Source organism: Diabrotica virgifera, chromosome 4 (genome assembly GCF_917563875.1).
Source record: "Diabrotica virgifera virgifera chromosome 4, PGI_DIABVI_V3a".
NCBI classification, from domain to species: domain Eukaryota; kingdom Metazoa; phylum Arthropoda; class Insecta; order Coleoptera; family Chrysomelidae; genus Diabrotica; species Diabrotica virgifera.
Window position 1 is genome coordinate 258,155,821 of NC_065446.1, and position 23,935 is coordinate 258,179,755.

Genomic DNA, 23,935 nt, shown 5'->3' on the forward strand with positions numbered 1-23,935 from the left:
ACTTGTTAGCTATGTGTGTGCCAAATTTCATGTCAATCCAAGCGGTTCTTTAAAATTTAGAGATTTTGCAATATTTTACCGTTAAAGAATGTACTATATGAGTTCATTTCAATTTAGGTAAAAAGAGAAATAAGTAAAAAGACTGAGGTACCAGAGACCTGAGGATGCATAGTAAATTATAGTACACGAAACCGGTCGCCTGTGGTAAAATAAATTGATTGTGAGTAAGTATTTGCCTTTATTTCTCTTTAAATTTATTGAGATATTTTATATTTTACTTTAATATATTAAAAAACACTTACCAATGACATATTCCAGTATAAGATTCCATCCTATAACAAACGCCACAAATTCTCCTACACACACATAGGTATAGACATACGCTGATCCTGTCTTTGGAGTTCTAGCTCCAAATTCTGCATAGCAAAGGCCTGGAAGCAACAATGATAAATAAACCATTTACTACTCACTCTATCCAGAAAAAAGTGCACAATCATCAGTAAAATTGTCTTTTCGAAAATTGTATTGTTCTTCTACAATGGCTTCTGTACCATTTTTTTATCTGGTAATAGTTTCGAGTATATTATGATATATTGCATTCAATAGACTGATACCTCTATACTTTTCATAGTTTTAATTGACTCCATTTTCACTTTTAGCCAAAGGAAAAGAGCAAAAATACAGTGTTGTTTTGATAGCCATTATAACTACTATCTAACAATTGTTTTAGATTCTATAAACCGAAAATATGTGTAACATGACATTTTTAAACATCATTGTAGCCGAAAATGAAACTGACTTAGGAAGATTTCATGCAGAAACCAACAAATCTTTCTCCAAAGGAGCAGTCTTTAAATATCTGCAAGAGAAGCAGACGGTTCCACAACCTACCTGCTCCAAATTTATTAACGAGTCCATAGAACCATCGGAATCATGATGTAGGGGACTTCTCCAAGATTTAAATCCCCAAGCTCAAAAAAATATACACTTGTGGACGAAAATGTTCCAAATCCCCAATAATTACCTCCCCTCCCTGCAAAATCAACTTAAAAGATTCTCTCGAGATAAAATTCCAAGCAAAGGACTTGATAGCGTAAATAGAAAAGTATTTAAAATTGGGGTTCATTTCCGAACATTGCCAAAAAAGTAAAAAATTCAAAAGAAGTAAAAAAACATCTGAAACCCGAAGTGAAGATATTAAGCATTTAATTAGAGACCCTATCTATAAATTTTTGGGCAAATAGCTTTTGTTTTATTATTATAAAATGCATTTCCGTCTGGTACCACCACAATCTACCAATTAATGTCAATAATAATAATATTTAAGGTCAGATAATCTATTTTATGTGGTTCCTCATGGTTAAAATAACAACAATATTATATAAACTGTTTTTCAACTAAATGTTTACTTGATTATTACAGAACCTTTTAACCTTTTATGTAATATTTGTGTTGTTTAAACTGGGTCATTTTTGATTAAACAATTTAACAAATCAGCAATGGATTGAGTGTTAAAATAGTGAATTTTGCTTATATTTTGCTTGAAGAACCATAAACTGAGAAGTGAGATAAGGCAACTAGAAAAAAGACTGGAATAGGAATAGATATATAAAAACACAGTATGAATAAATCTAATATTATCAGGATTAAAAATGAATGCAAATGCTGACGAAAAAATAGAAGAACTGATAGAAAACTGTATCGTTCAAAAAACATAAACAATGAGAAAGAAGACCGGCTATTAAAAAAAAAACGAGAACAAGTTAAAATATGAGAAAGGGGCCATCTACAACAGAAAAACTAAGTAAAGTAAAAGTAAAAAGTAAAGAAAAATGCAACAAGGATATTAAGACAATGTAATCAAAAGTGTCGAAAAGTATATATACTTACCTACGTCACACAACCAAACAAGGCAAACAGAATCAACCGACAGACATAACTAGAAGAATCCGAATGACGGAAGACTCGGCAATTTGTTAAAAAACAAAAAGATACCAATAAATCTAAAGAAAAGGGTAAGTATTCAATAATTGTATTCTACCAGTTATGCCAATAGATTGAGAACAACACAGAGGGTGATCAAATGAGCTGTTAGGAGTATCTCTGAGGAAACATAAAGTCCATCTAATTTACTTACCGCTGCACGTCATTATCTACGTTAGAGATCTAAGTTGACATTGTTGCCCAATTACAAAAAATTCTTGAATTCATTTTAAATCAAATACATCACACAATTTTTGCGGAAGTGGATTATACAGCAAAACAAATTAATATTCAATGTAAATAAATAAAAACTTTAGAAATAGAAAACAAGAATTAAGTTATAATCTTACGTTAAAGTACATAATAAAAACAGTAAATATAATGAAACAAATATTTACAGTAAAGAATATAAACAAATATGAAGTGTCATCACCGCAACTGTCAAATAAATGTTAACCAATTTATGCCAAAATATCGCCTTCGTTCAATTATAGTTCCAGTGTATTCCGAACAAATGTGCTTCATTAAAACGCTTTATAATCCATTTAATACAAATTAAATGAAACATATTATTGTGTATTTCTTTAAGTTAACATTAGTAGAAATCTTTAAATCCAGGATCCAAGGAAAAAGAAGCATAGGAAGAAGACGCATCTCCTGGCTGAGGAACCTTAGAGAATGGTTTAACTGTAGTTCATTACAACTGTTCAGAGCAGCAGCCAACAAAGTGACCATAGCCATTATGATATCCAACCTCCGCTAGGAGATTGAACTTTAAGAAGAAGAAGCGTATATAATAAAATATGTCTAGTGGCTGTAATGCCAGTGTACTCGGCAAAGTGATTCTAAAAAAGCACACACCTACCGCCTAAATATTTCATGTTGGTATCATGTGACGTCACGGGCTTTGACGCGGATGACGTGCAACGGTAAGTAAATTAGATGAAGTATACATAAAATGAGGATGTGCGAAGCAGGACGAAGGTGGAAGATGTAATTGGAAGAATTGCGCAAATGAAATAGAACTGGGTAGGACATGTTGCACGACAAAACATCAAAAGATGGATGAGAAACATTGTATATTGGAGACCACGCCAGCACTGTCATAGTAGAAGACCACAAAAACGAAGGCTAGATGACATCAAAGCAAAAATGGGGAGAAACTGGCACCCAATAGCTCAAAACAGAGAAGAATGGAGTACTCATGGGGAGGCCTTTGTCCAGGAGTGGATGCAAACAGGCTAAAGAAGAAGAAGAGGAAAACAATGTAACAGGAGTGAAGAGAAGTGACAACTGTGCGAAACTTTGAAGGAAACAGGTTTTAAAGATTGTACAAAAAATCATGATCATAAATAAACACTGAAGAAAATAAAAATGATGACAACAATGAGTTTGACTAAGAGATCTCCAAGATAAATCTGTAGCAGAATAAGTACAGGTGAAAATAAATAAAAAAAAAACTGGAAACAACAGCTAGTGACCATCCAGAAGAAGAACAGACGCATATTAAACAGCCATGATAAAAGCAAAAGGCCTCACTAAGCATTAAAAAACTGAAATTTAGATGGAAGAAGGCAGGTTCTATGAAGACTGCAAGAGACAACTACACCAGAGAAACAAAATGAAACTAGAAGAAACAAAAAAAAACTACCAAAAAAATCAGAAATAACAGATAGAAACAATTACTTACTGGAAAACAATTTAAAAAAAGACAAGAAAATTATAGAAACAAATAAATTAGAAATTTTTATTGGGAAGTTAAAAAACAAGAGGCAAATAGTTACACAAATTGTTGAAAGGATTACTTTTGACAGATATAACAGATAAAATAACTACATGGGTAGAGTATTTTGAAGACTTGTTAAATGATAAAGAACAAATACAACCATAAAAACATAACAACAAATCGATGGTTAAATGTGGAAACATCAAAAGTCAAAAATTGGTCATTTTTAGATTTATGAGGATTTAGTTTGAAAATAATATTTATTTATTTATTTATTTATATACGGGATTACCCCCATTACAAAACATACAGTATAAAATCAATCTCTGCAATTTCTTATAAACTAAAGTAAAATTAAAGTCTTAATTACACATTAAACAAAAAAACAAAAATATTAATAGTTTTCCATTACACATATTACATCTATTACACAAATCAATTAAAATAGACAAAAAAGTACCTGTCAAGCTGTTTTAATCCGATTCTTAAAAGCAGCCAAGGAGACACCAAATATTTCCAAGTTATTCTCGTTTATAATTTTTAGTGTTCGCTCAATGGGTGAATGCATACCATAGTTTGTTCGATAAAAAGGTATATAAAACATATCAACATGTCTGAGACTTCTGGAGGGAACATATAAATTAATAGATTGGAGAAGTTCAGAATAACAAATTAAACCATTTATTAATTTAAACACAAATACCAAATCAGAGTTATCTCGTTGAGTTTTTAATAAATTCAACTTGAGAGTTTTTAAAATATAGGTATAATCATGATTAGTAATGCATATGTTTAATTTGTATGCACAATATTGTTCTGAATGTTCTGGCAAAAGCCCAGATTCATGAAAAGTATGTTTTGGCATGATTTTATAGAGTAATAACCAAATAAATACTAATAAATATAAAACACGAGGTTGTGAGTTTCAATATTTAACATGTTAAGCGCCAAACTATATTTTGTGGTTGGGTCAGTGGCGCCATAACAGAATTACGGCCTATAATACAGCTATGCCTTGTGAATAATATCTATACACAAGGCACCCTGGACCAGACTACTGTGTATATATTTTATACACAAAGCGCTTAAGGTGTTAACTGATGAAATACAAAAAAATCACCAAGAACAAATACAAGTCCTGACAGTAAAAGAAGTAAAAAAAGATAGTACAAATGGCTTAAGGGTCAAAAATCAAAACTTACTATTGAAAATAAATTGCTCCCATATAAATCTATGATAACACCAATTTGAACCTATGGTGTCCAACTCTAGGGTTGCTATCAAATATCAAGATAAAACAAAGAGACCAAACAAAAATATTGAGAATGATATTCAACATGCCCTGGTATATAAGCAATAGAACCCTGAATGAGGACTCTGCTACACCTTGATTAAATATATGATCTAATAATCTAATGTAAAAAATAGGAGGGTTGCCATAAGGCAGCCTCTCGCTTATGTATTTAACACTAACACTATTTACTTCCGGCTTCGATGAAACAGATTGTAAATTAAAACATGTAATAAAAAAATCTATATCTTTATTTTCCTCTAAAATCATGTCAAAACTATTCTGGGAAACATTTTAATTTATCACATGCACCATTTCTAATTACTTAATTGCATATAAAACATATTTTTGACTCACCTGCAAAAACAGACGCTATAGCAGCTATCAAAAACGATAAAATCACTGAGGGGCCCGCAGTGAGAGCAACTTTTCCTGCCAAAACATATATGCCCACACCTAAAGTACTGCCCACACCTAAGGCTGTTAAATCAAAAGTGCCCAAAACTCTGGACAGTCTTGTCTCTTCCACAGATTCAGTATCAATTTCCTTTTTCCTAGTTAGCACTTTCCAAATTGTTGACATTTTTTTCTAAATCCTAGAGCACTTTATACTGATACCTCCCTAATCATTTCATTGTTTCAACTGGAAAGATGATACACAATAAAATTTATGCAGATAAAAAGTATTTATTAATGAGATAACACTGGATAACACCATATAAAATATTACTCATCTCGAGTCTCGAGAGTTTAATACATTCTGGTGAACTAAAGAATAAAGTAAACAATTACATATCTATGAGATAAAAGATTCATTTTATGTTCTAATTACCTGATTGTTAATTTTCAACATGTATTTTTGATCAATGTGAACTATTAAATTAATCCACATACGGTTTAAATTTATAAAATTTTGTTTTTATTGTTATCAATCAAAAATAAATCTTATTTTGATCTTATGATTTCAACAAGATTATTGACAGTTCGGTCATTCGCATTCGGTCATCGGTCATTGACAGTGATGTGGGAGATCACTGGTCATTGACAATAGGGCTTTTCATTCACAGTCATTTGTTTCGAGCTTCTGTCATATGTCGTATAATCCGTGTATATACTACATTCGCTCTCGCGAGATTTTTTTTGAGACATTCGGAATAGGAAACGTACAACACAAAAATTCCTACCTCACACTATTAACTGCTAAAATCAACTCAAATCAACTTAATCGTTCATTAAAAAAAGAAGAATTATTAGAAATAGTGGGAGTGTCTACTAATCTCATAAAATTTTGTGAAGTTTATTTCTACAAAATATTTTTATTTTGTACAATAAATAATTTTCTCATTTGCTATCAATACATTATAATGGTTTAAATAAATAAATATTGATTGGCGTAAGGTTTATGTTATTTTTATGTCTGTTTACTATTAATAATATTGGATATGAGCAGGTGCGTTGGTTTTGTAGTAATTTCCAGTCACTTCTGACAACTGAATTTTTCAAAAAAGAAATTACTAACGTCAGTGTCAAAAAAAATCTCGCGAGAGCGAATGTAGTATATTAATATTATACACAGATTATACAACATTTGACAGAAGCTCGAAACAAATGACAATCGATGAAAAGCCCTATGCCACCTGCCACTGTCACCTGTTAGGTAAACAATAAATTATTCTCGTCATGTATCTTTGTTTATCCTTACAGAGAATTCGAGATAGCCTATAAATCCGATTAATCGCTACTTTGATTTATCGAAAAAACACAAAATAAACGATTATTTGGAATAAGATTATTATTTTAAAAACAACCACGTAATCCACAACCAGAACATTGAAATATGTCAGCAGTGGATACAGGTCCTATCAAAAGATCTATACAGTTTTACATAAATATACATTCTGTTGGTGTTTTAAAAATTATCTAAGGCCTTCTCTTAGAAAAGATGCTGTTCCAAATAATTCCCAGGATTTCCAAAATATTTGCAAATCAAGAAGATAGTGAAAAAGGAACAGTTCCATGAAGAAGAGAGAATTAATTATTATAAATATGTAGCCAACAACAATATCTACTGTGTTAATAAAATACAATCTGACCATATAAAAACCAAAACCAAAGACAAAAGTGATAAAAAAAGAAAATTGTACAAAAACAGAAAAATATCTAAACTTTAAAGTACCCAAGACGGGCCCCTGGTCTCCCCCAGCATCCGCCTACAAGTATCTATCTCTGGCTGCTCTACTCCGAGTTCCGAGACGTCCGAGTTGGAAGTCGAACGTCGAAGTCGATAAATCATTTTTTTTTTTAGTTATGGCTTTTCCCATGAATAATAAATTTTTATTATATTACATTTTATAATAAGTGTATTTTGCTTACTAATGACTGTTTTTATTACCTAAGTAAAATAAATAATATTTTGTGTTAATTAATCAAAAAACCATATATCTATAAATAGGCCCTCTATATGACAGCTCGACAATGTTGCCACAATTATAAGACGAAATGTTCAAATCGGCATGACTGAAGTTTATTTATTAATCGAATAAAAATAATCGATTATATCATAACCCCACTTTTACATATTTTGACGTTTAGAGTACACGTCAATCTTCATACAAAAGACAAAGTTTTGTAAATACATATTTTCTCTATTTTTTAAAGTTATAAAGCGATATTTAACCGTGGCAGCCTACAAGATGAGGAGAGCCCACGCAGGTAACTATTATGAACCATTACCACAAGCTTCCAACGAAATCGAAGATGAAAACGATAGAATGACTAATGATCTGCAAGAAAAGATTGGCGTCTTAAAATCGTTGACTATAGACATTGGAAATGAAGTTAAATACCAGGACAGAATGCTCAGAGATGTGGACGACGATCTAGATAAGACTGGAGGCTTCTTGGGCACCACAATGTCGAGAGTACTGAGATTATCGAAAGGATCTCATAATTACCTCATCCTGTATTTATTTGTGTTTTCTGTAGTGGTGTTTTTTATTCTGTATCTAGTTATTAAGTTTAGGTAGATGGTGTATGGTTTGTATTATTGTATAATTATTTATTGGACTGTAATGTATGCATAGTGGGGACATATTTGTATTAAAATTTTACTGGATTTATTTAATTTCAAGGGGTAACTATAATAGACCATTTGTTGAATGTATTTGTCTCTAATGACCACTTTGATAAAATAATTATATGATCTGTATAGTTTTACTTTAAGTATATTTTTGGTGCAGTTTATTTGGGAATTAAACATAATTTTTACTGCATAATGTGTTAATTAAACAAATTACATCAAAATATTAAGTTTCATTCTTTAGAAAAGTGTTCCAGTTCTTTATTATTTTTATATTCTCTTGATCTGCATGTGGTTATTAACAGAGGTGTAAGGAGGATGATCCTAAGGGGGGGGGGGTTTACAACTACTTGATGGTCTCTGGGGAGTATGGAATAGTAATGGTGTTAAGCATATGAAGCTCAAAGTACAGTACATCCAAATGGGGGGGGAGGGGTTACAACCCCCAAACCCCCCTGGTTATGCCTATGGTTATTAGTTTTTATTGCCTTCAATGAAATGTTTTTTTTAACTATCAAAAAACTGTTTAATGTGTATAGTTTTTGTATATTGTTTTCCCATCAATATTTAACAATTTGATTATGTAATATTGTTATATTTATGTATTATTAAAATAAAAAATTTAGTTTTTTAGAAGTATTATTTTCCGTTGTTCCCGATTATTACTTTTGACTACCCAATAATGTTTCTCTACATCCCATATCAACAAGTAAAAGAAAAAAGGAAAATAGTGAGCTAATACTTAGGGCATGAATATAAGTGAATAAAAAGAAAAAATAAGGGTAGAAAGGTTTGAGATCAAATGGCCCCCTTAAAACCCACAAATCACAACCTCGTGACTGCAATTGGACGAGAAGTATAACTTTGAATCATACGAGAAGTATAAAGAAATAGATGGTAGAGATGTAATATCTTTCATAAAAATAGATGGGCTGAATATATCATCGGCTTACTGCCAAAACCAACCAACTCCATTTTTAAAAGTTTTGAGAAATCTACCTTTTAAACTTTAATTTGAAATGAAAAATCGTCTGAATTTAAATAATGATTTAATAATTGAAAAATATGACAAAAATATTTTTCAGTTATTAAATAATTTTTTTAAATTCAGTCGATTTTCAATTTCAAATTAAAGTTTAAAAGGTAGATTTTCCAAAACTTTTAAAATGGAGTTGGTTGGTTTTGGCAGTAAGCCGACGATCTGTGTCTACAGCAAATAAAAATTACGCATACCCAGATGAATCCTAGTAGCAGTACCAGTAAGAAATATTAATAGAGTGAGACGACTATGAAGGAAGAGTGACAATGGACAGAAACAACTGGGGAAGGTAGAAGGTTAATAAGTATGTAGACAATACACATCGAAAAAAGTTAGTAGAATAATGTGTACTACGGTTTTAAATAGATTCTTTATCTAATCAACTATTTTTAATGGGAAATAAGGCACAATTTTACCAAAAAAATTATTTTATTAACGTTTCGAAGCCCAAATCAGGTTTTGTTGTCAAAATACAAAAAACCCTTTGGTTGTCATTTTTTTGGTAAAATTGTGGCTTATTTCCGATTAAAAATAGTTGATTATAAAAATGCCACAAGGAAATAGCTTCATCATCGTCATCGTCGGTGACCCTTGACAGCCCATGGAGGGCCATGGTCGCCCGTTGGGGTTTCTAGGCTCAAAAGTTTTACATGGTGTGGAGGCCAGCCACAAGCAACTGTTCCGTAATATGTAATTAAAAATTATTCTATTAATCTTAGCGCCATCTACACGATAATTGTGAAAGTATCCTAAGTAAGAAATTCATATTTTATCAATAGAACGTCAAAATGATTAGCAAAATCTTAAAAAATCGATTACAATTTATTTAATTTTTTGCGTTGTAAATATTAAGCGATAACAATTAAATAATAAATTTAAAAATTACCGATGAAAGTTGAATTAGTAATCCGCTAGGAGCGCCACCAGCGAAGCACAGAGCATATACGCTATGAGCTCGTAGGTAGAAGGGATAACTAAAAATTCGCGAGTGGCAGTAGTGACAAGTCTGTAAGCTTTTACTGGAAATTTGACATAAATGTCAAAGTGATTAATTTAAAACATTAAAATTAAAAACATTAATAGGAAATAATATTAGTTGGTCAAAGCTCTGGTGTATATTTTAACCTTAAATATACTTACGTTTTAAATACTGAATTTAAGTTTTTATTTTAATATTTCGTAATATGTAATTATAAATTAATCTAAGCGCCTATTTATCTAATCTTTCCCAAAATTTTTACTTTGTACCTATTAAGTCAAAACAATATTGTATATAATAGTTCTTGCACTTTATTATACAAAGATGTTATGGTTAAAATTTGCAAGCAACAAATAATTGATCCTAAAACGAACACTAAATATTTTCATATAAATATATTACAAGTTTAATTTGTTATCATTGAATCCTCGATCACCATAATCTGATGGTTTACTCCTTTGAGATACTCTAGGATAGCCTGGGTCGCCTTCATGTACTGATATGTTAGACTTAAGTATTCTCATTCCGTTCTTACGTGTCCAGTCATTGGTATTGTATTTAACATAGTAGGTCAAGGCGTAAGCACCTGCAACAGCCAAAATAAATTTTCCGGTGAAGTATCTCACTCTAGCAGCACTCTGTAATCCCAAAACAGGCTCCAACATTTTACCTAAAAATAAAGAGAGTTAAAAAAGAGAAACCAAAGATAATAAAGCTACAGGTCCTGAGGAAATACCAGCAGAAAATATTAATTTCAGAAGATCACATAAATATACTAAAAGACTCATCATCATCATCACCATTGGGCTCTACAACTCTATGTGAGTCTTGGCCACGTTTACTATTTCCCTCCATTGTTGTTGGTCCTGAGCAGCTATTTCCCATTGCTGTACTTCCATCTTGCGTAGATCACTGGCTACTGCGTCCTTCCATCTCTTTCTTGGGCGACCAACTGACCTTTTCCATCGGGCCTTTCCCAGAATGTGGCATTTAGAAGTCTTTCGTCACTTGATCTTAGCACGTGACCCGCCCATCGTATTCTGTTTGCTTTAATGTAGGGTACTATGTTTTCATCTCCATATATTGCCTGGAGTTCATCATTGTGTCTTCTTCTCCATTCTCCTGTTGTCTCTTCTCTGCAAGGCCCATAGATAGTCAGCAGTATCTTTCTTTCAAGTACCAGTAATTTTGTTGTTTCCCGCTGATTCAGAGTCCATGTTTCGCTTCCATACGTTATTGTGGGACGAATTCTTGTCTTATATACTCTTATTTTTGCTGGTCTTGAGAGTATTTTTGATTTAAGTAGGGTCCTTAATGAGTAACATGCCCTGTTTCCTGCAATGATCCTGGCTGCCACATCCTTTTCAATTTAATTTTCAGATGTTATGATCGCTCCCAGGTACTTAAATTCTTTGACGACTTCAAAATTGTATTCATTAATTGTTACGTTTTGTCTAACCCTTGGTCTTGGGTTCTTCGTAACCACCATGTAATTGGTCTTGTTCTTGTTGACCTTAAGACCAACTAAAAGACTCATAATATGATACAGGCATCATTCCAAAAAAAAATGGCGTAAGTTGATGTTCTTAACTTTACTCAAAAAAACTAAAGCTAGAGAATGCTGTAACCACTGAACCATCAGCTTAATGAGCCACACTCTAAAGGTATTCTTGAATATTATAGGTACATCAGAGGACTTTCAAAAAACTGGAGCACGATATTAGTGACACTGAGTTTGGCTTCAAAAATGCAATGGGTACAAGAGGGGCCCTGTTTGCCCTTAATGTATTGGCGCAACAATGTATGGGTGTTAACCAACCTTGATGTATGGATGTTTCTTTGATTACAACAAGGCATTTGACAAAGTATTACAAAATTGCTGTGCATAACGTTCTGTGTTATTTTATGGAATGGAAGCTGAGACGCTAATATAGTATATGAATAACAGAATAGAAGCGTTTGAAATGTGGGCTTATAAAAGAATATAAAAAAATAAGTTTGATTGATAAGGTTACGAACAACAATGTTTTAAAATTGCACCATCTGGGTTATTTATGTCATGAGAGGTGAGAGATATGCGTTTGCTGCAGATCGATATACCTACAGGGAAAGATATGCACAGTATATTCTGGTTAAACAATTTGAGACAATGGTATAATAAGTGTACCATTATCAATAATATTGTAACTCTGTTGAGCTGTTTAGAGCAGCAGTATCAAAGGTGAAGATAGCCAACATTCTTAAAGGAGACTGCACTTAGAGAAGAAAAGAATTATTTAACAACCTATCATGATGTAGAAATAGACACTAACCTAAGGTATCCAGAGGAAATCTGTAGAGCCTCCTGATTGGATTATGGGTAGCTTTATACATTTCGGGGACATTTTTCGGCTCAGAATGGGACAATTCTTGGTCTTTTAGCCACTGTTTGCGAAAGTCTCGTTCTGCAGCTGTCATTCCTAGTAAACGTTCTCGTTCGTTTATAAAGCGACCTGCTATCGACATGGGCTTCACGCCCCCTGTCTCGGAAGCCTTAACCATTTTTGTATCTAAAAAATTACTTTTTAATAAATAAAAACGATTGTTTATTACGTAATTTTACTTTTTTGGTCAATCAAGATTTTATAGGTTATGTTGGGAGTTGAAAATTTGACAGTTGTTTTTGAGTTGACGTTTGATCGCCGAAGTGGTCTCTATCCAGTGCTGTTTTCATCCAGATCCACGTTTTTAAGGTCGGTCGTAATTTCAGTAGTTCATCTGAGGTATGGCCTCTCGCTCTCGCCTACTTTATCTCCATGAAATTAAAGGGGCGTTCCTAATCTCTTCGGTCGTATTATTTGCTCAGTTAAGCCTACCAATTTGTTGGCTTTTCTAATCCATTCGTTTCTTTTTTCCATTTCAATATTTTATCAACATCTTTCTACTGTTTTGTCTGATGGTCAGTGGTGTCATGGAAAAATTAGCAGTGCCGGAACGCACTTTCCTTAACTTTTTTACAAGTACCTAAAATATTAGGTACTCATGTTTTTTTGATACAAGTTACGTCTGCATACTTTAAAATGTATATGAATTTGCGTAATTCAAAAATGCATTTTCTATAATCCCTGTTTTATTTAGAAAACCTAAATTTTTAATTTCTTTTCTTAACCAGTGCCGGAACAGCGTTCCGGCACCACTGCTGATGGTGATTCATTTCGGAGATTTAAATTTTGTCATTCGTTTTTTTTCGGCATCATTGTTTATTTCTTTTAAGAAACCACAGTGTATCCTCTATCTGTATTCAGAAGAGATAATCCTCTACTCTAAGCAATCATCAATATTCATACCAGCCTAGTAAATCTAGGTAGGCACTGTGTTGGATTATCTCAATCAATAGAGAACAAAGAGATAGTAATGACCGCCTTTTTAGATATAGACGAGACACACCTGTGGCAATTTGCATCCCTGGGTAAAGTAACCAGTAAAGCAAGAGCAGGTGGAGGCAGTCAGCAAATGCATATATTTTTGTCTCGATGGCTGTTTCAAATTTTCCCACCCTGTAGATCTGCCACAGTGAGTCATATCTACTTTGGATGCGGTAGATGATCGTACTCATGTAAGAGAGACTGGCTGTGCTGATAAAACACAATCATTACATTCACAAAAACATACAGCATTAGAAGGCCTAAAACACTGGTACTGGTAGAAACAGATACACAATGGGGAACAATGAAATTAAAATTTTCTGTTTCGAGGATGATGTACTATCGATCACAAAATGAAGATATCCTTCAAAAACTAATTCACAGCCTAATACAGATATGGACACACAAAAATATAAACAGTGGCCATATATCAACAAAATCAATGCTTTCTTATATTATACCCATCTAAAATTGAAATGAATACCATAAAAACAAACACAAACATTTATCCACATTTTATTCTCAAAATAAAAAGTGTACAATTATAAAATTAAATCTATAGCCTAGAACCTCAATTTTTGGAAGAACCATTTGTTCTTTCCTTGCTTATACCTTTCCTCGAATTTGACACGGGTCTGGAATCTAGCCTTCTTCCTCTTCATGGCGTCTTTGAGGTCCTTGGGTACGACTTTCAAGTCTGATGCCAAATCTACAGAGTATCTAGTGGGCATGAGATGGTTGTAGTTCAATACCTGGAACAAATATATAAAACGTAAAATATCATGTGTAACCATTTAGCTTAGTAAAAATTCACAAGGAAAAAGTTTCCTGTGGTTGGCTGTATACCATGTAATACAAAAAAGCAGTAAAATGCTGTATAAAAGGTTTTTTTTTAACAAATGTATATAACAACTTCATTAACTATTCTAATTGGAAAATAAGCCACAATTTTAACTAACAATGACATCCACATCGGATGTCATTGTCAAAATACTTACAAAAAATTTGCTTCAGAACAATAAAAACATATTTCTTAATAACGAAAAATTAACTAAAATGTAATAGTCAAACCCGCTTATTAGAATACTTCTTAAAGGAATATCCCGGTTTAAGGAATAAAAATTTGAGGTCCCGACACGTTTCTACTAGGGACCAATGATCGGTTATTAGAATATTCCTGTTAAAGGAATAATTTTGATTGGCACGAAGGCTATTCTAATAAGTGGGTTCGACTGTACTAAACAATTCAAAGGGATGGTTTACCAGTCATCATCAGTGCTTACTTGCAATGTACAGCCGGTTCCAAAAAAAAACTGATACAACTCTTAGTAAGATTTTATTATTTTGAGCAGTGTATTTGATTGGTTTGACATTATATTATATTGATTATGACAGAAAAATAATAAAATATACAAACAAACAGCTGATTACATATGTTAATTCATATATTAAAATAATATAAATATCAACATCATATATTAAAAGGATTCTCTTCTAATCTCTCAAAAAGCGTACGATCTTCATGAGCGGTAGATATTTTTGGTCTTCCAGAACCTTGCTTTCTTTCGAGAGTTTCTTGTTCTCTCCATCTTTTATTAATATTAAAAACTGTTGTTCTGCTTACGTTAAAATGGTTCGCTACGACAGATAGTGACCAACCAACCATCTTCTAATTTCGTTACAATTCTTGCTTTTAGTTCTTTGCTAGCATGTGATCAATTTTTGGAGGTTGAACAGTGACAGTATGTAAATAATAATTATATTTCAAAATACACTGCTCAATTTTCTACAAAATACGCTAAAGAGTCGTATCAGTTTTTTTGGAACCAGCTGTACATGCTAACCACCAAGATATTATTTAACAAAAATATGTGGGTCAAAGCCCAGTAAAAGTAGTCCGTCAAGGAAACATTGGTTTAAAATGCTACATTAAGTGTGGATGTTTAAAATATTTAGCTAATCTGCCCCAGGTAACATCTGAGCAAGTATCACTTGATACTTGCCGTCATACTTTCAACATGTAAACAAGTCAAATCCACAGCTCAGATGTTACCTGGGGCAGACTAGCTAAATATTTTAAACATCCACACTTAATGTAGCATTTTAAACCAATGTTTCCTTGATGGACTACTTTTACTGGGCTTTGTCCCACATATTTTTGTTAAATAATATCTTGGTGGTTAGCATGTACATTGCACGTAAGCACTGATGATGACTGGTAAACCAGTCGAAAACTAGTTATGTGATTTTGATGTGGCCCTTTTGAGGGATTTTAAATATACCTTTTATACAGCATTTTACTGTTTTTTGACAGTTCTGTTTTTTTGATGCGTAGATTCAATTTTTCGAGGGTACCAGGCTGAAAAGCCATCAGATAATTTGTTATTAATAATTTAATTATTTAAATTATTGTATCTCTAAGGGTCGGTTGTTCGAACGCTAATCAACAATGATCACTATCAAATATTTAATTACTGTCACAACTGTCAATGTCAACTTTGGTTGGGTTGCTGAAAACATAATTGATTATAATTATGAGATTAGTTAATCAATTAACATAACAATTATTAACATAATTGATTAACTAATTTCATAATTGTAATCAATAATTATGTTTTCAGCAACCCAATCAAAGCTGACATTGACAGTTGTGACAGTAATTAAATATTTGATAATGATCAATTTTAATTAGCGTTCTAACAACCGGCCCTTAAACTATTAAGGCTGTATGACATTTTCTTGTATCATTTCTAATATCGTTTCTGATATCGTTTCTTGTATACATTTTCTTGTATCATTTCTTGTACGTACATTTGTGCCCTGTATGACACTATGCAAGTTCTTGTATCGACAACTGTATGAAATTCAGCACGTGATTGGTCGAAATTTTGTTTGTCACCCTGTCACGTTACATTGGTATGGTAGTACTGCGTCTACAGCTGATTTTAAGGATTTTATAAAATTTATAAACTTTTAAAAACAAATATTTTAATGTTATAATAACTAGAATTTTTACGTTGACTGTTGATTATTTGTGTTTTTTATTTTGTTTTGATATTTGTGCTAAAATATTTGCATTATAATTATCTTCAGTTTGATCCAAATTGGAACTATTTGTATTTTCCTCTATTAAAAAATTATGCAATATGAAACCCAAAGTTATTCTAAATATATGGTTATTAGTAGAACAGTAGTCCATACCAAACGGTATATTAAGTATCAATAAAATATTTATAAATAATACCTACAAAACACAAATAAGTTCATCAAGACATAAATCATATGATCTCATTTTCAGCCGCCATGACATTTAGAAGTTTTACCAGCAGGTTTTACGTTTTTGCTCTTTGCGCAGAAATTGGCGCAGTTATTGTACAAGAATCTGTGCCTGACACAAATTCTTGTATCGTTTCTTGTATCTGTGTATGACACTATACATTTTTTTGACATATCAGAAACGATATTAGAAATGATACAAGAAAATGCATAGTGTCATACAGCCTTTAGAAATGTTTAATTTTGCCCAAATGAAAATGATTCCTTTTGAAAAAATGAACAAAATTGTTAGACAAGAGTTATAACAAATTTCGTAAAAAACAATTGCAAAATAGGCATTTAATGGGACTTTTCCAAGTATAACTCCGCTTTAATAAAATATGTGCCATTAATTTTCAAAACCCTCATTTTAAAGATAATTTTTCCACCTTTAAAGAAAACTTGACAAAATGGCTTTATCTTTATTAATAAAAAAAGTTATAACAATTAAACATAAAATTTCACTAAAAAGTTGCAAATTATGTTTATAAGAGATCTAAACAGTTTCTATGGTCATTTTTGACGAATATATCACACTGACTTCATTAATGCCCTAACCATAATATAATGCTAACGAATCAGTGGGGCACTCTCAATTTTGACGGTTCCAATTTTGCAATCCACTCCTGAGACATTTTGAATGCATGACGATAACAACCAATCACAGCAAATGGACGACAGTAACGACCAATCACAGCAAATGTAGGATGCTGTTAACTGTCGTTCATCTGCGCAAAGGTCTAAAATTTTTGATGAATTTGGTGACATTGTCACCAAAAGGGAACATAGAGAAAGAAGGATTTTTCATAGAGTGACCCTACTGATTCGTTAGCATTATTGTGCCACAACCCTGAAATAGCAAACTTTTCAAGAGAGCAAAAACAAAATGTTATGTGAACTGCATTGGTTAGCAAAGAAAGATTACTCAAGTAAAACTATGGTTTGTTTTTTAACCAAGAGGAGTGATTCAAATTTACCACGCTGTATTGCTTGTTTGAAATTGGTCCAACTGCAGGCAAGTCTACTCCAGTGTTATAAAATTTTGACACTAATGACATTTATGAAATTTTGACACTAGTGACATTTCATAGGTTAATTAAGTTATATCAGCGATTTTTGTGTTTTCTGTGTTATTCCTTTAATTTTTAGATTGTTAGTCTGCTTTTATATAAAAAGCAGTTGTTTTTGGAACTCTTTAGTGTCATATTAATTTAATATATTTATGGTTTACATTTGAGGGCCGACTAGATCAACCAAAAAAGAAGATGTATTTGGTTATTATTCTAGTGACTTTCTTGGGTGTGAATCTGTCTTTTTAGTTTACTCCTCCTGGTTAAAAAATAAGCATAGTAATGTGGCAGGTTAATACAGCATAAGCTTCGAATTTTGAATATGGGTGTCTTAGTAATAGCGCCTTTCATATTTGAAGGGTGAATTTCAAAGTAAAGCAATCTCGATAACTAAAAATAAATACCATAGTTTGTTTTTTAACCAGGAGGAGTAAACTTAAAAGACAGATTCACACCCAAGAAAGTCACTAGAATAATAACCAAATACATCTTCTTTTTTGGTTGATCTAGTCAGCCCTCAACAGTAATCCATAATATTATATTAAATTAATATGTCGCTAAAGAGTTCCAAAAACAAATGCTTTTTATATAAAAGCAGACTAACAATCTAAAAATTAAAGGAATAACACAGAAAACACAAAAATCGCTGATATAACTTAATTAACCTATGAAATCTAAATGTCACTAGTGTCAAAATTTGATAAATGTCATTAGTGTCAAAATTTTATAACAGTGGAGTAAACTTGCCTGAGGTTGGACCAATTGAATCGCTTATTGTATAAAGGGAATAAGTCCACTTCCGTATGAAATTAAAGTGAGATATACATTTTGTTAAACCAACGTCGACGGATCGATGAGTCTATAAATAGAACTTGTCCGGGACTGTTTACCTTTATACAATAATTCTTGTGGCGCCACCATCGTTTGTGTCATTTTGTTTACAGAGTCGTTTATTTTATTACTTTGGTTAGGTTACGTTAGTTAGTCTTACGATGTATTTTAGGTCTTGTTTGTAATAATAAACATTTTTTGAAGATATTCTTCTTTAGCGGCGAATCGATTGAGGGTAAAATTTGATTGATCCGCGCGCATGCGCACACCGACAGTATGGTATTAGTTGTTACATGGGCTCTGATTGGGTGTTGAAATTTTGAAATGAACTGTCAATAATTGTTCAATATGGAGGTTATCGGTAAACAAAAATATTGTATATTAGTTTTTATTGATGTGTGGCCAGAAATAAAATCAAATTTATAATTATAGTGACTTTTTCAATAGTTTTGAAAAGCCGCAGGTACGTAATTCTAAATGTTTCAGTTGGAAATACCTAATAGTTTCAATACCTTTCTACACACATGTCCAAAAGTTTGGAATACGTACCAATAATATATCTACGCCTATGGTGTTTTAAAAACTGTTGTTGATATTCATTTTAGAGCGTTTTTACATGAAAATGATAAACTTTGAATCGTTTTTGTATCATTTTGCCCATTTTGGTCACATTCCACTGATTAGCGTATTTACACATTATTTCAGTCTGTGTTTAAATTTGAATTGAGCCGTTTAAAAATGCCTAGAAACGTAATATCTCACTTTGACAGATCTGGGGTAATTACTTTGTTACAACAGGGCTTTAGTCAAAGTGATATCGCGAATATTGTTGATGTTACTCAGCGTGCTGTATCTAAAATTTAAAAAAATTCCAAGAGATAAATGACGTCAAGGATCGTCCCAGAAGTGGTAGAAGTCGATGTACAACAGCAGCACAAGATCGGCAGATAACATTGATAGCTCGAAGAAATCGTCTGGAATCCACAAGTGGTATATCCAGAGAAATTTCTAGGCTGCAAGGACTGCATATTTCACGGCAAACAATAACACGCCGACTAAATGCGGTAAATTTGTATCGTAGAAGGCCCTTACATGTTCCTAAACTAACCTACCAGCACAAAATAGTAAGGTTGCAATGGGCTAGAGAAATGGTGCAACATGATCCTAACTGGAATAACGTGATGTTCTCCGATGAATCAAAAATTGGCTTGGTATCTGATTCTCGAAGAACACTGGTTTGGAGGGCCCCAGGACGACAAGCCCGACTAGAAACAGCCCAACCGCGTGTCCCGTTTGAAGGTGGCAGTATTATGGTTTGGGGTGGTATTATGAGTGGTATACGGACGCCACTGCTGGATCTGGAGAGAAGTGTCACTGGTGCTGTGTACATCAAGGAAGATTTAAATCCTATCGTACGTCTATTCTGAGGGGCAGTAGGTGATGAATTTGTGTCTATGCATGACAACGCACCTCCTCATCGAACAGCAGCAGTACAAAATTTTCTGGAAGAAGAAGGAATATCTACATTACAGTGGCCCTCGAATTCCCCTGATATGAACGTTATTGATCATGCTTGGCACATTCTCAAAACACTCATCAAAAAGGGAAACAATCCCCCTATTACACTTCGCGAACTAAAAGATGCTGCTCGTGAAAAATGGGAGAGAATTCTGCAAGCCCAGCTTGACCAGTTAATCGGCAGCATGCCAAATCGCCTACAGGCATGCATACAGGCCAATGGAGGAAATACTAATTATTAGTTTTATTGAAAATTATTTTTTTCTTTACTAATTTATTTTTAAATGTAAGTTGTACTTTCTAAGTTTTTCACTCCAAGAGAATAAATATTTTTTTTGCATATCGTTTATGTGGTTTTGAGATTTATTTAGTATTGTTAAGAATTGAAACAAAATGATGTTTAACTATTCAGAAAAGTTTATACATAAAAATCAATAAAAAGACGAAATATTCCAATATTCCAAACTTCTGGACATATGTGTATTTGGAAAATGTAAACAAAATAATGTACAGTAGAACCCCGTAAATCCGAACCCCGCGAATCCGAACTTTCGGCAAATCCGAACCAACCGAAAGTGAAAAAAATTTAAAAATTCAAGACAAAAACTTAAAAACATGTTTATTATACAGAGTAAAGCCAGAAAATTGGACAATGTAGGATTACTAGGATTTTGACGTTTAAAATTTCTTAAAAATAAGTATTATACTTTAATATACAGGTTTATAAAGGTTAAACACAAACTTACTTTGGTTCTCTCGTAGTCACATCGAGTCCAAAAATATTGTCCACACTCTTGCGAGAACGTTTGGCTACTCAAAATCACAATGAAAGCTTTGAACTACTAGTTAAGGCTAACTTTCGGATAATCCGAACTTTTTGGAATCCGAACAGGCTATCCCCCCAATTAGTTCGGATTTGCGGGGTTCTACTGTAGTTACCTATTAGTAGGCAATGCTTTAATTTACATAATCTGATTACGAACAAACTTTCTCCAAATCTTCATCTCATATATCGTTTTCTTACTCTATATTTTGTTGTATTTTATTTCGACAAAAATCAAACTAATAATTTTATTTTATTTATTTTTTTATTGACGGGATTACCCCATTAAAAGTTATACAATTAACAATAATAAGTTTACGAGCTAAATATGTACTAATAATACTTTAACATTATAATTAGATAACAAATATTAGAGTAAGAATAGGTAGATACGGTAGGTACTTGTAACCTTAGAACTAACAAAAAAATTAAATAAATACTCTATTTAAATTATTTTTAAACATATTCAGAGATATATTAAAAATTTCAATGTGTTTGCCGTTTATAAGTTTACAGTAACGATCTATAGGTGAATTTTGGCCATAACTTGTACGATGGAAAGGAATATAAAATGTTATAAAATCACCTCTTCGATTTTTAGTTTGTATATCAACATTAATACACTGTATTAGATCACAGCAATCTAAATTTCCATTTATTAAATTATACAAAAATACTAATCCTACTTGATTACGTCTATTTTCTAGTGTATTAAGTTTTAAACTGTTTTCTATTAATGAATAATCGTGATCTACAATAGTTTCACCTAATTTAAATGCACAGAACCTCAAAAATTTGTGTTGAATTTGTTCAACAATCATATTATGAACTGCATGGTATGCAAAGAACAATAAACTCCTCTTACAGTGTCAACTGAAAAATTACTACAGTGCCTCAAAATAAATCCTAACATTTTTGAAGACTGAACTCATATGTAATTAATGTGTTACACAAAACTCAAACTTTCGTCAAAAATTACTCCTAAATCTTTAACTTTTGAAACATATTTCAGATCTTCATTATTTATTTTATATGAAGTATTGATCTTCTTATTACCTTTGAAAAAACTAATGTAACAGCATTTTGACATTTTTTTTTGAATGAATTGATTTTTATTAAATTCATATAAATTTATGGTGTAAACGTTCAGTTTGTGTATATTCCCACATGACGTATACGAGAGTTTGGTGCAGTTTGAAATGGCGTCAACTTTCATACGGTGCGGTAGACGTGAAGTGGGTTCAAGCCCCAAGCAAGTTATTATTTTTTTATTTTTTTTTATAGATTTTATGATTGTAAATATATTATTATATAATTTTGAAGATATTCTTCTTTTTTGAAAGTGGTAGATAAGAAAGTTTTAGTGAAACAATTTTCATTAAGTATGGTAAAATTAAATATATCGAATAGTTTAGACGATCCAATCAGATGATGAACTCCAGACAATATATGGAGATGAGAACAGTACACTACATTAAAGCAAACAGAATACGATGGGCAGGTCACATGCTAAGATCGAGTGACGAAAGACTTCTGCATGCCACATTCTGGGAAAGCCCCGATGGAAAAAGGTCAGTTGGTCACCCAAGAAAGAGATGGAAGGACGTAGTAGCCAGTAATCTACGCAAAATGGGAGTACAGCAATGGGAAATAGCTGCTCAGAACCGACAACAATGGAGGGAAATAGTAAATGCGGCCAAGACTCACATAGAGTTGTAGTGTAGAGCCAAATGATGATGATCCAATCAGATGATTAATAACAAATTATCTGATGGGTATTCAGAAAAAAATCGAATCTAAGCACAAAAAACGACAAGGTACTTATAGGACATAGAAGTGGATACTCACTAATAAAGTGGTTCCTAAACTAATCACCAAAATAAATAAAAACACTTAGAAATACAAGAAAATAAGAATACATCAGGCAAAACACCTGAACATAAAAGAAAGAAATTATAATGGATGAAAGCCTTATATGTATGCCAAAATTTTTAGTGAAAGGAAGGAATAATAAAAACATTCAAAATACGATTTTGTCACAGAGCCACTCACACAGACATAACATCAAGATAAACTCTAGTAGGGTATTAAGGTTATGGTCTATTTTTCCATTTAAACATTTTCACTTACTTTGATAAAAGGCTTGATCTTGGACCTCTTGTGCATTTTGCCTTTGCCCATGCGTTTGTGGATTTTCCTTGGGTACCTATCAATTCCAGCTACTAAGGCATGTCCGTATTGTTTATCTGATGTACCTTCGTCGTATGTTTTGACGACTACGGCTTTTCTGCCGGCGTATCGGCCCCCGAGGACCAATACGACTTTTCCTGATTTCATTATTTTACCCATTGTGGCCTAAAAATAATACAAAAGTTTAGTAAATGGTATAACATAACCTATACTCTAAAAACATTAGTTATTTAATAGTGATGTTGCGTATTTATTGCAAAAATATGTATGAAATGATATTATTACTGTTAAATATTATCGTCTACTTTATATAATATTCCTAAAAAGTAATTATTTTCAAAGGATGATAAAAGATTTCTTAAAATTTACTTACAGTGCTTTGACAACTGCTGAAAAAGAATTATGGAAGGTAATTTGGCAGGCGGTTACCTACCTTACCGATTTGCTTTTAACAAGTTGACAACAAGAAAACTTCTATCTGGTTACGCTATTAACCGGTAGATGGAGGATTAAAATAATATAATATTAAAATAATAATAATTTATAAATTAAAAGATAAAATTTATCTTAGTTAATAAAAAAAAATCCATTTCCTAATTTGATTTAACTATTAATTAATTAATTAAATTGAATAGAATAGAATATAATAGAAGAATAGAGTAGAATAAGAAAATGAGTTAACACTTT

General features: G+C 32.2%; 4 protein-coding genes across 7 annotated transcripts in view; 1 reads left to right on the forward strand and 3 right to left on the reverse strand.

The window, feature by feature from the left end:
- LOC114343386 (high affinity cationic amino acid transporter 1) overlaps positions 1-6,017 on the reverse strand; it is a 90,163-nt gene extending 84,146 nt beyond the window's left edge. For all 3 annotated transcript variants that reach the window (XM_050648916.1, XM_050648915.1, XM_050648914.1), the window contains exons 1-3: positions 5,833-6,017; positions 5,358-5,643; positions 303-431 (exon numbers count right to left, since the gene is read on the reverse strand). In XM_050648916.1, coding sequence (XP_050504873.1) covers positions 303-431; positions 5,358-5,583 — 355 coding nt within the window. In that variant the 5' untranslated portion in view covers positions 5,584-5,643; positions 5,833-6,017. The remainder of the gene's footprint in view (positions 1-302; positions 432-5,357; positions 5,644-5,832) is intronic.
- Positions 6,018-7,573: 1,556 nt separating this feature from the next.
- LOC126883392 (BET1 homolog) lies at positions 7,574-8,715 on the forward strand. Its single transcript, XM_050648923.1, has one exon. It carries the CDS (start codon positions 7,694-7,696, stop codon positions 8,024-8,026), a length of 333 nt encoding a protein of 110 aa, XP_050504880.1. The 5' UTR covers positions 7,574-7,693; the 3' UTR covers positions 8,027-8,715.
- A 1,670-nt stretch (positions 8,716-10,385) lies between these two features.
- LOC126883390 (uncharacterized) lies at positions 10,386-12,800 on the reverse strand. Its single transcript, XM_050648920.1, has 3 exons — positions 12,700-12,800; positions 12,410-12,646; positions 10,386-10,767 (listed from the first exon to the last, which is right to left on the reverse strand). Exons 2-3 carry the CDS (start codon positions 12,636-12,638, stop codon positions 10,496-10,498), a joined length of 501 nt encoding a protein of 166 aa, XP_050504877.1. The 5' UTR covers positions 12,639-12,646; positions 12,700-12,800; the 3' UTR covers positions 10,386-10,495.
- Positions 12,801-14,001: 1,201 nt separating this feature from the next.
- LOC126883391 (60S ribosomal protein L27) lies at positions 14,002-23,731 on the reverse strand. Of its 2 annotated transcripts, none has more exons than XM_050648921.1 (3): positions 23,622-23,731; positions 23,189-23,413; positions 14,002-14,253 (listed from the first exon to the last, which is right to left on the reverse strand). In XM_050648921.1, exons 2-3 carry the CDS (start codon positions 23,405-23,407, stop codon positions 14,065-14,067), a joined length of 408 nt encoding a protein of 135 aa, XP_050504878.1. In that variant the 5' UTR covers positions 23,408-23,413; positions 23,622-23,731; the 3' UTR covers positions 14,002-14,064. The 2 variants fall into 2 exon arrangements, with proteins under 2 accessions (XP_050504878.1, XP_050504879.1); XM_050648922.1 differs by lacking the exon at positions 23,622-23,731 and adding an exon at positions 23,534-23,612.
- Between the last annotated feature and the right edge of the window lie 204 nt (positions 23,732-23,935).

Excerpts from the sequence above, each read along its gene's own strand:
- LOC126883391 (XM_050648921.1), bottom strand. The coding sequence starts at position 23,407 with ATGGGTAAAATAATGAAATCAGGAAAAGTCGTATTGGTCCTCGGGGGC. Across the intron at positions 14,254-23,188 it reads AGATCAAGCCTTTTATCAAA|GTATTGAACTACAACCATCT; the intron begins GTAAGTGAAAAT and ends TATTTGTTCCAG.
- LOC126883392 (XM_050648923.1), top strand. The coding sequence starts at position 7,694 with ATGAGGAGAGCCCACGCAGGTAACTATTATGAACCATTACCACAAGCT.
- LOC126883390 (XM_050648920.1), bottom strand. The coding sequence starts at position 12,638 with ATGGTTAAGGCTTCCGAGACAGGGGGCGTGAAGCCCATGTCGATAGCA. Across the intron at positions 10,768-12,409 it reads ATTTCCTCTGGATACCTTAG|GTAAAATGTTGGAGCCTGTT; the intron begins GTTAGTGTCTAT and ends CTTTATTTTTAG.